Source organism: Mus pahari, chromosome 11, assembly GCF_900095145.1.
Source record: "Mus pahari chromosome 11, PAHARI_EIJ_v1.1, whole genome shotgun sequence".
Taxonomy (NCBI): domain Eukaryota; kingdom Metazoa; phylum Chordata; class Mammalia; order Rodentia; family Muridae; genus Mus; species Mus pahari.
In genome coordinates, this window is record NC_034600.1 from 50689354 (window position 1) to 50701422 (window position 12069).

At 41.5% G+C, this 12069-nt stretch overlaps 1 protein-coding gene across 6 annotated transcripts in view; it reads right to left on the reverse strand.

Annotated features, from left to right (window-relative positions):
- Positions 1-12069, reverse strand: part of Ghr (growth hormone receptor) — a 239372-nt gene that overhangs the window by 20829 nt on the left and 206474 nt on the right. For 5 of the 6 annotated variants that reach the window (XM_021208284.2, XM_029543885.1, XM_029543887.1 and 2 more), the window contains 3 exons: positions 7797-7926; positions 6842-6865; positions 1640-1812 (listed from right to left, as the gene is read on the reverse strand). In XM_021208284.2, coding sequence (XP_021063943.1) covers positions 1640-1812; positions 6842-6865; positions 7797-7926 — 327 coding nt within the window. The remainder of the gene's footprint in view (positions 1-1639; positions 1813-6841; positions 6866-7796; positions 7927-12069) is intronic. The other variant, XM_029543889.1, reaches the window with a different exon arrangement.

Genomic DNA, 12069 nt, shown 5'->3' on the forward strand with positions numbered 1-12069 from the left:
CTCCCTCCCCCTCTCCCTCCCTTTTCTTTTCTTTTCTTTTCTTTTCTTTTCTTTTCTTTTCTTTTCTTTTCTTTTCTTTTGCCAATATTAGAAGGAAGTTTCTGGAAGGTCTGTGACTCTTGGTAAATCTCATTCACATTTTATGAGGTAGCTGAACTGTTACAGTTCGGTTCATCTGGCTCCTCTTAATCCTACAGGCATTGCAGGTCATTCATGCATTTGACATTCATGCATTTGGTCACTACCTAGTTTTTTTTTATGCATCCAAACACCTCAAGTCCATTACCCACCATACTGTGTTATGGTACACTGTCCTGAGATTATTTTTAAATTGCCCAATTCCGCTACTTGACTGTGTCATCTAGTGTAGTCAACATGTACGCAAGAGCTCAGTGAGAGTCAGATAAAGGCTAGCTGCCGATAAAGGCAGGGACAAAGCGTGGATCTTAAACCAGTGTCCTTACAACTAACCCACCACTCCCTTATTTAGCTTCAGCTCTGTAGTTGGGAGGAGGCCATTAAATAAGTAGCCTCTAGAACCCATGAGTTTTCTCGACTCTCTCTCTGGAAGGCACACTTCCAGGTTTTGCTTGCTTCTGTCTGCAGCAGTCAGCCACATTCCCCACTGTCTTTCAGGCTGTGGCTGCCCAAGGAACAACACTTGTCTGAGAGAAGGGAAAGTTCATGTGAGAAAAAAATGGGATCTTGGGGATAGATCTTAAAGCACCCGCCCGGGTCAGCTACTGAAAATCCTTTGTTGCTTTCTTTCCCTTTGCTGTTTGTGCAATCATACTGTAAACACGGACATCCCAGTTATGGTTACTTGTTCCAGTTCCTCTTTTTGTCCACAGGATGGGAAGGAAAACATCATCCACATAGCTCTCTGACTTGTTTTCCCGAGCTGATATTCATCAGTGTTTGTTTGAGGTCACATAAACACAACTTTGACCTGATTATGACTATTCGGTAAATTTTGTTTTGTGGCTATGGTTGTTTTGTTTTGTGATCAAGAGAATCTAGGCTCAGATTCTATAGTTTGGCCTGCTTTTATATATGTGCACCATGTGTATACCTGATACCACAAATGTTTGAAGGTTCCTGAAACTAGAGTTATAGGTGGTTGTGAGCCACCACATGGATGACAGGTCCTCTGGAAGAGCGACAAGTGCTCTTAACTTCAGAGCCATCTCTCAGCCCCTGTTTCATTTCTTCATAGCATCTATTACCAGGTATCTACTTTTTAAACTTAAAAATCTGTGTATTTTATTTGTATGGGTGTTTTGTCTGCATGCATGTCTGTGTACTATGTGTTTTGTGTTTGGAGCCACAAGAAGGTAGCAGATCCCCTAGATTCAAGATGGTTGTTAGCTACTATGTCGGTGTTGGGAAGCAATCCTGGGTCCTCCGGAGAGCAGCCAATGCTCTTAGGCACTGGGCATTTCTCTAATTCCATTGCCAGGCCTCTTTAAGCTGGAATTAAGTTAACTGTATTTTTAGACTCTATTCTTTTAAACACCTGGGGGACAGACCCCATATACCTAAAAACCACAAAGTCTTTCTACTTGATTATACTTGAAAATTGGGGCCTCCTTAATGTTTAGTCTAGAGCTCTGTCCAATGAAACCAACCCAGGGCTTACCTATTTCGTCAACAGTGAAACACTTTTGGTCCAGCAGATCACCATTTGTAGTTAGCTTGATGCAGTAGGGTATCCAAATGGAGGTATATGATGAGTTGAAGTAACAGCTGTTTTTTCCAGCAGAGACATAATCAGGGCATTCTTTCCATTCCTGGGTCCATGTATTAGCAATTCTGAAACGGAGGGTAAAAAAAAAAAAAGATTAATCATTCCCCCAAATATGCCATGGCTTTAGTCAAAGTAAGGTATCTGGCAGCCAGATTCACTAAGCTAAGACACAAGTATCTTACAAGATAAAAATTTAACACGTCAGCAGTACCATTTCTTAGAATCCTCCCATCTATGGACAGTGTTATTAGAATCTGAAGATTGTCAGGAGCCTATACGGTACTTCTGTCTAAAATACAAACATCTGTTTATTGAGTGAACATGCCGTAAGTTCTCAGCTGGTGGACCCAATAATTCCTCAGCGACCCAGTCACTGGATTAGTCATTGATGGAATCATAAGTTGATGGCATTGTTGGGAGTGGTAGAAAACAGAAGGTGGGCAGGCTGGAGGAAGCAGGGCACTGAGGGTGTGACTTTGGATAGTGTTATCTCCTTCCCAGCCCCTCCCCCTGACTGGCTCTCTTCTTCCTTGACAGTACCAACTGAGCAGTATGAGTTAATGCCACCACTATTTTCTGCCTTCCATGGGCCCAGAGCAGCATATTCAGGCTTCCATGGACAGAGCCCTCTATGATATGGGGGTACACTAAACCCCTCCTCCTTTAAGTTGTTTCTCTCATGTGTTTGCCACAGTGATGTGATGATTGATAAACACAGGTGGGACAATTCATCCTCTCTTTGTGTTACTTACTAGCCTGTTTCAGTTGAGAAGAGGGTTTACAGGTGAAGAGGATGCAAAGTCGTGGTACCTTTGGTTAGGAAAGAAGGTTAAAGTAGGGGCCTGCAAGACGCTTCAGTCAGTGTCTTGCTGTGCAAACACGGGGACCTGAATTTGATGCTAAGAACCCGTGAAAACGCTGCATGAGATGCACATGGAACCTCAGTGCTAGGGAGGCAGACAGGAGTACCCTTCTGGCTTGCTTGGCCAGCTAGTCTAGCCAATGGGGCAAGGCTCCAGGTTCAGTGAGAGACTCTATCTTAAACATGAAGAGGTGGCAAGCAGTGCAAGAAGACATCTGACATCAGCCTCGGCCTTCTACATCACACACATATAAACATACATCCGTGCACAAGCATGTACATCATATATGAACATATACACACACATTTGTGCACATATATGAGCATGTACATACCCAGGCAGACACACAGACACACACAGTGACAGGAGTGACTCTGTGCAGGCACAGGTGCTGGGGCTGGCAAGCTAGGTGCAGATGTTTGAGAGTTCCCCACTGTCAGGAGGTGCTGGCAGCAGTGGGCAATAAAAACCCAGACTGTGGGGAAGGCAGGGCCTGGAAGGAAGGAAGCCCTGAAGTCAGCTGCATTTACATTTCCTTCTTAACAGCTGTTTCTCAGGCTAGTTGTTTGGTACTAGGGACTCATATAGAATCAGGGGCCATTGAGACAGCTGCTCATCAGCTGTTTGAACACATTTGGGATCAACACAGGAGAGAAATCAGAATCAGAGACAGTGTCCTACATTCCAGCTGAGATTCTTTTTTTGTTTTGTTTTGTTTTGTTTTGTTTTCATTTAGAAATGCATAATTTATTTATTTATGTACTTTATTGATTAAACCAATCAATATTAATTTTTTTTGCAATTTACTTTTTTAAATTTATTTTGTTATTATTTTCTTTATTTACATTTCAAATGCTATCCCGAAAGTTTCCTATACCAGCTGAGATTCTTAAAAGCTGCATGTCCTTGGGTGGAAAGAAGACTCCTCTACTACGGGGGAAGTAAGTGGAGAAAAGCAAAGGATAAGATAAAGTGTGGTTGGGCAGGCGCATGCACCGTGCTGTGACAGCGAAACAGTCAGAGACAGGCGACTCACTGAGTGGTAGTGACATTCAGACAGAGTGTGAATTAAAAAGTTCTACCCAAATTGTCCAGAGCACTGGGCATGTAACAGTACCAGAGAAGATAGCAAGTGCACTTTATGTGACTGACTGTGTCAGTTTTAAAAAGTAAGTCGTAGGATGGTGCAAAGACCCAGGGCAGCTAGTGGTCTGCAGGTCTGCGTCTACTCTAAGGAGACTATAAGTCTACTATAAGCACCTAGCTCCGTTGTGCTTCACAGTTTCTGCGAGGTTTTCTGACATTTGACAATGTAAGTAGCCCTGCTCCCGGGGCTCGTGGGTAAAACCCTGGTTAGGATTTCTAAATCCATTCGTTCCACAGGACATAGCACTTACAAGCGTTAATCTGAATGTGATGCATGGTAGATCAGGAATAGCTAGTTGGAAACACAACTCCCAACCTCAGGACCCTCCCCCACCCCGTCATGGCTTTTTTTGAGACATGATTTCAGAACAGCTGTGTAGTCCTAGGTGTCCTGAAACTTGCTTTTGTAGACCAGGCTGGCCTTGAACTCAGAGATCCACTTACTTCTGCCTCCCAAGCACTGGGACTAAACACATGCCACCATACCTGGCTAAAATGGATCTTTTAAGCTCGTAAATTTCAGGCAAAACCCAAATAACCTCATGAAGCATGAAGTCACTTGTCTTCCCTGTGTTCCGTATAAGACATAAGATGCTGTAAGGAAGCTGCTTTTCTTCTTTGCCCTCAAATGAAGTTCTTTGGATTTGCCATAGACTGCCTTGTGAGAGGAGTAAGGGCCATGGGAGATTTCATTAAAAATAGAGAGTGCAAGCAGTATTTCTCTCTAAAGGTTTGGATTGGAATAAAAATAAGGAACAGAGAAATCATAAAAACAAAATCAGATTCCAGTCCTACAAACATTAAATAATTCCAACTAAGAGATGCCGACTGTTAACTACCATGAATGTCTCCTTCCACCAAGGGCTACTGGGTTATTTGGAGTCCCTTGAACCCACAGGCCATACATACATCCCACCTCTGTCTGGCATAAGCATCAGGGATGGATATAGCTAACCAACCTCCTCTAACAAAAAAGGAGACAGATTGGTCGTCACCCTACATCCCAGTGAACCGAGTCTCAAATACTTTAGGATGAAGTCTGATGGTACATTTTTTTTTTTTAAGTTAAAAGAAATGAAGTGAAACAGGAGTGAAAGGAAAGGCTGATGTTAACAGGCTTCAGTTCACTCCCAGGAAGCCTTCCCAGAGCTCTGCCACACTTAGCAGTGTCTCTTTCTGCCACAGCTCTGCTTTGCATTCAAGCCCAGTTGCCTTCAAGTGCAGAGGCTGGGTTTGGCAGGATCTCAATCACAAGGCTTCAGAGACTGCTCTGAATCAGCTGCTTTCTTAAGCTGGGCCATCTCCTCTGCCAGCTTACCTGGCAAGGAATTGGGTCCAAGCAGAACACATGCAGGCCTGTGCCTTTCTGTCCTGTTGACAGCCCAGCGTGCTTAGATTCATGTGTGCTTTGGATTCCACAAACAGCCCAGACACACGACCACGTCTGCTGGCTCTTTCTGCCTCCACAGACTATGAGGGTTGAATTAAAGCATGCTGTAGTGTTGTGGGTGAGGGATGAAAGGAATGATTCTATAGTTTCAGAAGTTGCCTAGGAACAAACTCTCAGACACAATAACAAGAGTTGGAAGTCCCCCCTGTGCCTTTGTCTCTGTGTAGTTGGGTGCTGAGATTCCATGCATCACTACAGACCCATTCGGATAGACGAACCCTTGATATGACATTCGATTCTCAAACAAACGGGGTTGAGGGCTTTTGTGGGTTTGGCTAGAATATTCAAAGTATTTATTATTTATTTATTTATTTATTTTTGTAGAGAAAACACAAAATCCTGATTTGGGGAGTTTGGTTTGGCATTTCATCATGAGTTTGTTTGTATTCATGGTATTTAGGGAGGTGGGAATATTTTTCTCCTGAGATTCCAGGTTCCACAAGGGCTAAACCAGGATGTTCTTTTGCATATGTCTGAGATTTTTCTTTTCCCTTGGTCACACAGATTGTTAGTTAGTTAGTCCCCAGGGTGAGTGCAGACTAGGGATGCTGGGAAGATTGGGCTGTGAGGAGGAGGCCTGCAGACAGCTACTGTGGCTCTGACGGAAGAAAGTAAGACTCAAGGATGTCCGTGAGGGCTCCGTGTCTCTGGATTTTTCCTTTGGTTCACAGCTAGGTTGGGTGACTGACAGGAGGGTAGAAAAATCATTTTCCTGGACTGGAATTGATTCAAGATGTTATCCCACCGCTACGTGGATCGGGTTGGATAGTGGTGCCTGGATGGAAATCTTCTCATTTGTTTTGATGGCTCTAAGCTGTCTGAGCTACCGAAGCAAGGTGTAAAGATGGCATCTAGTGAGTTTCTCTCTCTTTTCATATTAGAAATAACAGAATCAATTCATACATTTTCAAAAAGTGTTCCCAAACACTTTACCTTCACATGTGAGTATCTGTCTGTCTGTCTGTCTGTCTGCCTGCCTGCCTCTACTTTACTGGCCCATAGCTCTTTACAGTATAAACCTCAAGATAAATAAGTGGTGTGTTTGTTGCCAAACTACCTCATCTCTGTATGCCTTAGGCAGAGGGTATGCCTGTGGTGCCTTTCCTAACTAGAAGGTGGGTAGAGTCAGTCTTTGTTTTTCACGTAAAGTTTTTGTTGTCTGTAAATTAAACACTCAGGTAGGCATTAGAAAGTTCTTATAGTCTATTAATAAGCATAAGCAATAAGGAATTGCTTTTTATAGTTCAGGAATCTGGGTTCTATATCATTATTGTTTTAAATTATTATTATATTCTAAGAAAATCTTGCTTATTGATTGATTGACTGATGATTGATGAACTGTGTACTTAATTATGCAGAATGCACTGTATTATGAATTCTTCCCTCTAACAAAAATCTTCCTAAGAAGCTGTGAACTAAGCTGATTATACTACTCCTAGACTGGAGGAGACTTAGTTCAACTAATTTGCTGGCTGTTCCTTGGTGAGCAAGGACTGAAGCCAGGACATACTGCAGGAGGCTAGCTCGGACTAACTGTCCTCCCACATCTTCCGTCCCTTCCCTGTCATCTATGGAGTGGAGCATATCATCCTTAGGTCCTTGGATGAACGTCTAAGACAAAGGGTCTTCACTAACCTTGCAGCTTGTTGTTGGCCTTCCCTGGAGGTTCATGGAGGAAAGAAAGACAAGAAAGTATTTAACTCTAGCATTTAAAATGGTGATGTTTTGTTGTATAGCATAGTAGGGTACTTATAGTTGACAATGATTAATTATGTACTTCAAAATATCAAGTAGAGAAGATTTTTGGTGGCCCTGGCACCACACACACACACACACACACACACACACACACACAAGTGATAGATACACCAATTGTCCTGGTTTGAGAATTACGTACCATATAGATGTATTAAAATATCACACAGTATCCCATAAATTATGCTGATACTGCCTAGTAACAGCAGGAAGAGAGGAAAGGAGGACATGGTCATGGAATGAAACTTAACGACTTGGTGCTGACCACGTTTCCAGATGTTTGTTTTCCTCATCAAGTGTCATTCCAGATGACATGGATAAAAATGAAAGAGCAAGTTCCTTCACTTAGGGTAATTAATTAATTCTTATAGAGAAACCAAGTAATGGAGGCTCCTAAAACACAGTTTTTTAAAGCACAAAGTAAGATTCAGTGATCTTCCCTGGCCTACAAGCTCATTGGTACAGTCTCTGAGTAGCCCTCTAACTCCTTCACGTGTCACTGTCCCAAGTTTCAGTCTCATGTCACCTATACAGGCTCTTCTGATTCTCAGACATACCAGCACGGTCCCTGGGACATTGCATCTGCAATTTTCTCTGCCTCCAGAGCCTTTCCCTCATATACTCACACAGTTTTTCTCACTTCTTTCCCCCAATTTAACACACTACATTAGAGAGGTCCCTGAGACCTCCCCAGTTCAAATATTACTCAAGCCTCTGCACACGCTCACGTATGTACACAGGCATGCCCACATGCTCTCACTCAATGTGAATCTCCCCACACCATCTGACTGAGAAATCAGTGGAGGACAAAGTCAGAAGGGCGTGAAGCCTTCACCTTTTAGCATAGTACAGCTGAATAGATCCTGGGGTCTTGAAATAAGGATTATCTCCTTCGGTCCAGTAGCATGAAAATGTCTCCAGTTCAGGGGAACGGCACTTGGTGAATCGAGGCTTTCCAGAAGAACCTGCAGAATAAGAAGAAAAGGCATACATGGAATGAGGCGGGCCATGTGACATTCCCATGGTACATAACTGTTGAGGTGTGTAAAGCAGGAACTATGGAGATAAAGCTGGTCTCTCTGGGAAGTGATACTAACATGTGGAATGGCGGTTTCCCTAGCTCACCTTCTCAGCATCTAATCCTTTCTACTGTCAGTCATTAATGTTGAAGCCAAAAAGTTGTGGCTTCATTTCCTGCATTATGCTGTAGCCTGTTTAAGACCAAGAGCTAGTGGAAAGGAGATGGGGGCAGGTAGTTCATTTGAAAGGCGTGCCTAGGACTAGAAGTTTGATAACAGGCAGAGAGGAAAAAAGTCCTAAGGAGGAATGCTTAAGCCTAACGGTGGCATTGTTTAGCATCCACTACAGCATCCCGGAAAAGAATGTTGCAACTCACAACAGTTCAACCAATGTACCCCAGATTAATTCCCACTTCTCCAAATGACTGTTGGAACTGAAGATGTGCCATGTTCTAAAGAAATTTTAGCATCAATACTGCTTGTACTCAAAAGATCTTGGAAGACCATTGGTAATTATTTGCATTTCTTCTTTGGATGTGTGTGTGTGTGCGTGTGTGTGTGTGTGTGTGTGTGTCTGTGTTTGTGTGTGTGTGTGTGTACATGAGGGTGTGTATGTCTGTGTGTGTTTGTGTAAGCCAGAGGTTGACTGTACTGGCTGGTTTTGTGTGTCAACTTTACACAAACTGGAGTTATCATAGAGAAAGGAGCCTCCTTTGAGGAAATGTGTCCATGAGATCCAGCTATAAGGCATTTTCTCAATTAGTGATCAAGGGGGGAAGGGCTAGCTCATTGTGGGTGGTGCCATCCCTGGGCTGGTAGTCTTGGGTTCTATAACAAAGCAAGCTGAGCAAGCCAGGGGAACCAAGCCAGTAAGTAACATCCCTCCATGGCTTCTGCATCAGCTCCTGCTTCCTGACTTGCTTGAGTTCCAGTCCTGACTTCCTTTGGTGATGAACAGCAATGTGGAAGTGTAAGCTGAATAAACCCCTTTCTCCCCAACTTGCTTCTTGGTCATGACGTTTGTGCAGGAAAAGAAACCCTGACTAAGACAAATTGTTACCAGCAGAGTGGGGTATTCCTGTGACAACCTGACCATGTTTTGGGGAAGACTGTAGAAGAACTGAAACATTGGGCTAGAAGAACCATTGAGTGTTAAGAGCTCTATGGTATGTTCTGTTGGAGCTTGGAATTAGAAAGTGATGTTGGTTACACAAAGTTCAGTGTGAGGTAACCTTTCTGCAGTTATTGATATTCACTGGAGCTTGGTAAATGCTTCAAAAGCTGGTGAATTCTATTTGCTTACTTCTCATGTGATATTTTCAAGAAAATTTGGAGACTTGCAAATAAGTTATGTTGTCATCTCATTCTTATCTCCATTTTGTGTTTTAAAGACTCATACAGTCCCAAATTTGACTAATATTTGTAGCAAAGAAAGTATGTTTTGTGCTAAATCTGAATTATTTCTTATTTTAGTACCACAGTGTGTAAATTATATAGTCCAAGTCCCCTGTGTGAATACAGCAAGTATGTCCATAATTTGACAACTGTGGCATTTACTTTGCTTGTGTGATTGGACAGTTTCCTGCTGGTGGTCCCTGATATGTTGCTATGACATCTTATCATCTGATTGTAAAATTATTTTGTTAAAACATCTAATATAGTTTTTTTAAAAAAGAAATCTATTTAAAATATGTAAGGCAAGAAGTTATAAAGTTCACTAACTATAAGGTAACTTGAAATTCCTTGATATCTTTTATTGGATAGTCACTTTTGCAATTCCAAAGCCATTACTATTAATTTGGCCTCCACTGTCCTGGGAACAGAGTTTTATAATTCACTGCACAAAAAAACATTGTTCCATCCCTTGTCCATATGAAATGCTCCCCAGTGGGACTTAGCTGAAACAATTCTATGTATAGCTGTCAGGTCCTTTGAAATTCAAATTCCTGGTAAGAAATCCACAAACAGAAATAAAACTTGCATGTTTGAATTTATTGAAGAATTAAGTAAATATTGATGCTTATGTTCCATCATTTAAAATTCTGTTTAGTTGGTAATTTATGGGTCAATGATTTGTTTGTGTATTGGACTTTTAAATGTTTCCCAGTGGATTCATTAGTAGCATTTGGCAGTTAATTTAAGAACCACTAGGTCATATCACAATTTCCTTTCTGAGAGTCAGCAGGCATTCTGTTTGCTTCCATTCATTGGAGGGTCTTGTCTGGATTTCACATGTCAAGTTCTTAGCTAGTAATGGCAGGAAAAAAAAGTGTTGGAACATTACAATGCAAGCCTGAATGTATAGCAATGCCTTTGCCAAAATCAAGTTGACGTCACTGAAACCTTGGAATCTGAAGTTAGAGGGAGCCTTATTGCTAGAGGAAAGCAGTGGGTAAATGAGTCCTGACTTTGTCGTTTTGTTTGAGAATATTAATTCTGAATGACAATGATATACCCTTTCATATATAACCTCATCTTTCTCTTTTAAAAACCATATTGAAAATAGATTCTTCTTTCATACAATATATCTCAACTACAGGTTTCCCTCCCTCCACTTCTCCTGGATCCCTCTCATCATCCCTTTGCCTCAGATCCACGCCCGATCCATTTCCTCTTCAGAAAAGACCAGGCGTCCAAGAGCCAAGAGCCAAACAGGACAAAACAAGATAACAATAAGACAAGGAAAAAGCCCTCGTATCAAGGCTGGACAAAGCAAACCAACAGGAGGAAAAGAGTCCCAAGAGCAGGCAAAGAGTCAGAGACACAGTTCCAAATGCAATGAGCACACTTTTGAGGTGAGCACATGGGATGTTAGTTTATGTCAGCATCATCTACTATCACCTGGAAAGGGTCTTGTTGAGGACTATCTATGTTCGCTTGGTCTGTGGGCATGTCTGTGGGAGGCTATCCTGATTATGTTAATTGAAGGGGGAAGACATGTCCACTGTGAGTGGCACCATCCCCTGGTTAGAACATGTAAGAGTGAAGGAAGGCAGTAAGAAGAGCATGAGTATGCATTCACTGTCTCTCTGCTCTGCTCTTACTACTGATGTGACTGGCCGTTTCAAGTTCTTGTGGCTTGGTTTCCATATAAGGCTGGACTGTGACTCCTATTTATGAGGTAAAATAAACCCTTTCTTTCCCAAGTTGCTACTTTTAAGAGTATTTTTATCAACAGCAACAAAAATTAAGTAAGACAACACACTAAGTTTTTAGTTTTAGGGTTGGGTTCCATTAATTCATTTGTGTATTGCTCCACAATCACTGAGCAATTACTTATGGGTTGCCAGTAGATTAATAATCTTTACTTCCATCAGTAGCATATTTAGTCCAAGGATTATGGCAAACCACACAGAATATTTTACATAGAGAGGTTGGGTTCACCTCTGAGAGGGAAAAACATGAGTTACTGTTTCTTAGTAATTTCTGCCATGCATATATTCTCCTCTTATGTGGAATTACTATCACTATATTTTTGAGTTCTTATGTATAAAATATGTATATATTTTAAAATTGGTTTATATGTACAGCACACTTCTATTGTATAAAAAGAATGACCAACCTGGCAAATACCATGATACATTTCATATACTTAGATATGTCCTCTAAATCACAGAAAAGAAAATAGTTTTCTTCTAATCCTTAAAAAATGTATTTCTAAAAACACAGTGAATTGCCATTGTCTTATGTATGTACCACTAATATTATTTTCAAAATACTCAGGTATATACTAGTGCCACATGTTGCTAGGTGACATGTCATTGTCCTCAGCCAAGAGTTCTCAAGTAAGGTTTTGTTTCCTTTCCATTAGACATTTGGCAATGACTGGAGACATTATGCCTTGGTAGAGAGGTGATGCTGGCATCTATTAGAGATGTGAACAATGCACAGGACAGTGGGAATGGTAAACAAAAGTCTGGAATAATGTCAGTCCTGCCTTGTTCCAAATAAGCTACAGCATAAGAGCACAGAATACTTTTCTAAAATTCAAATATATGCACATAGAAATATCCATAGCTTCAATCTCTTCTACTCCATAGCTTATCTAAACTTTGTTGTTGTTCAACAAAGAAAAATGTTTTGCATTTT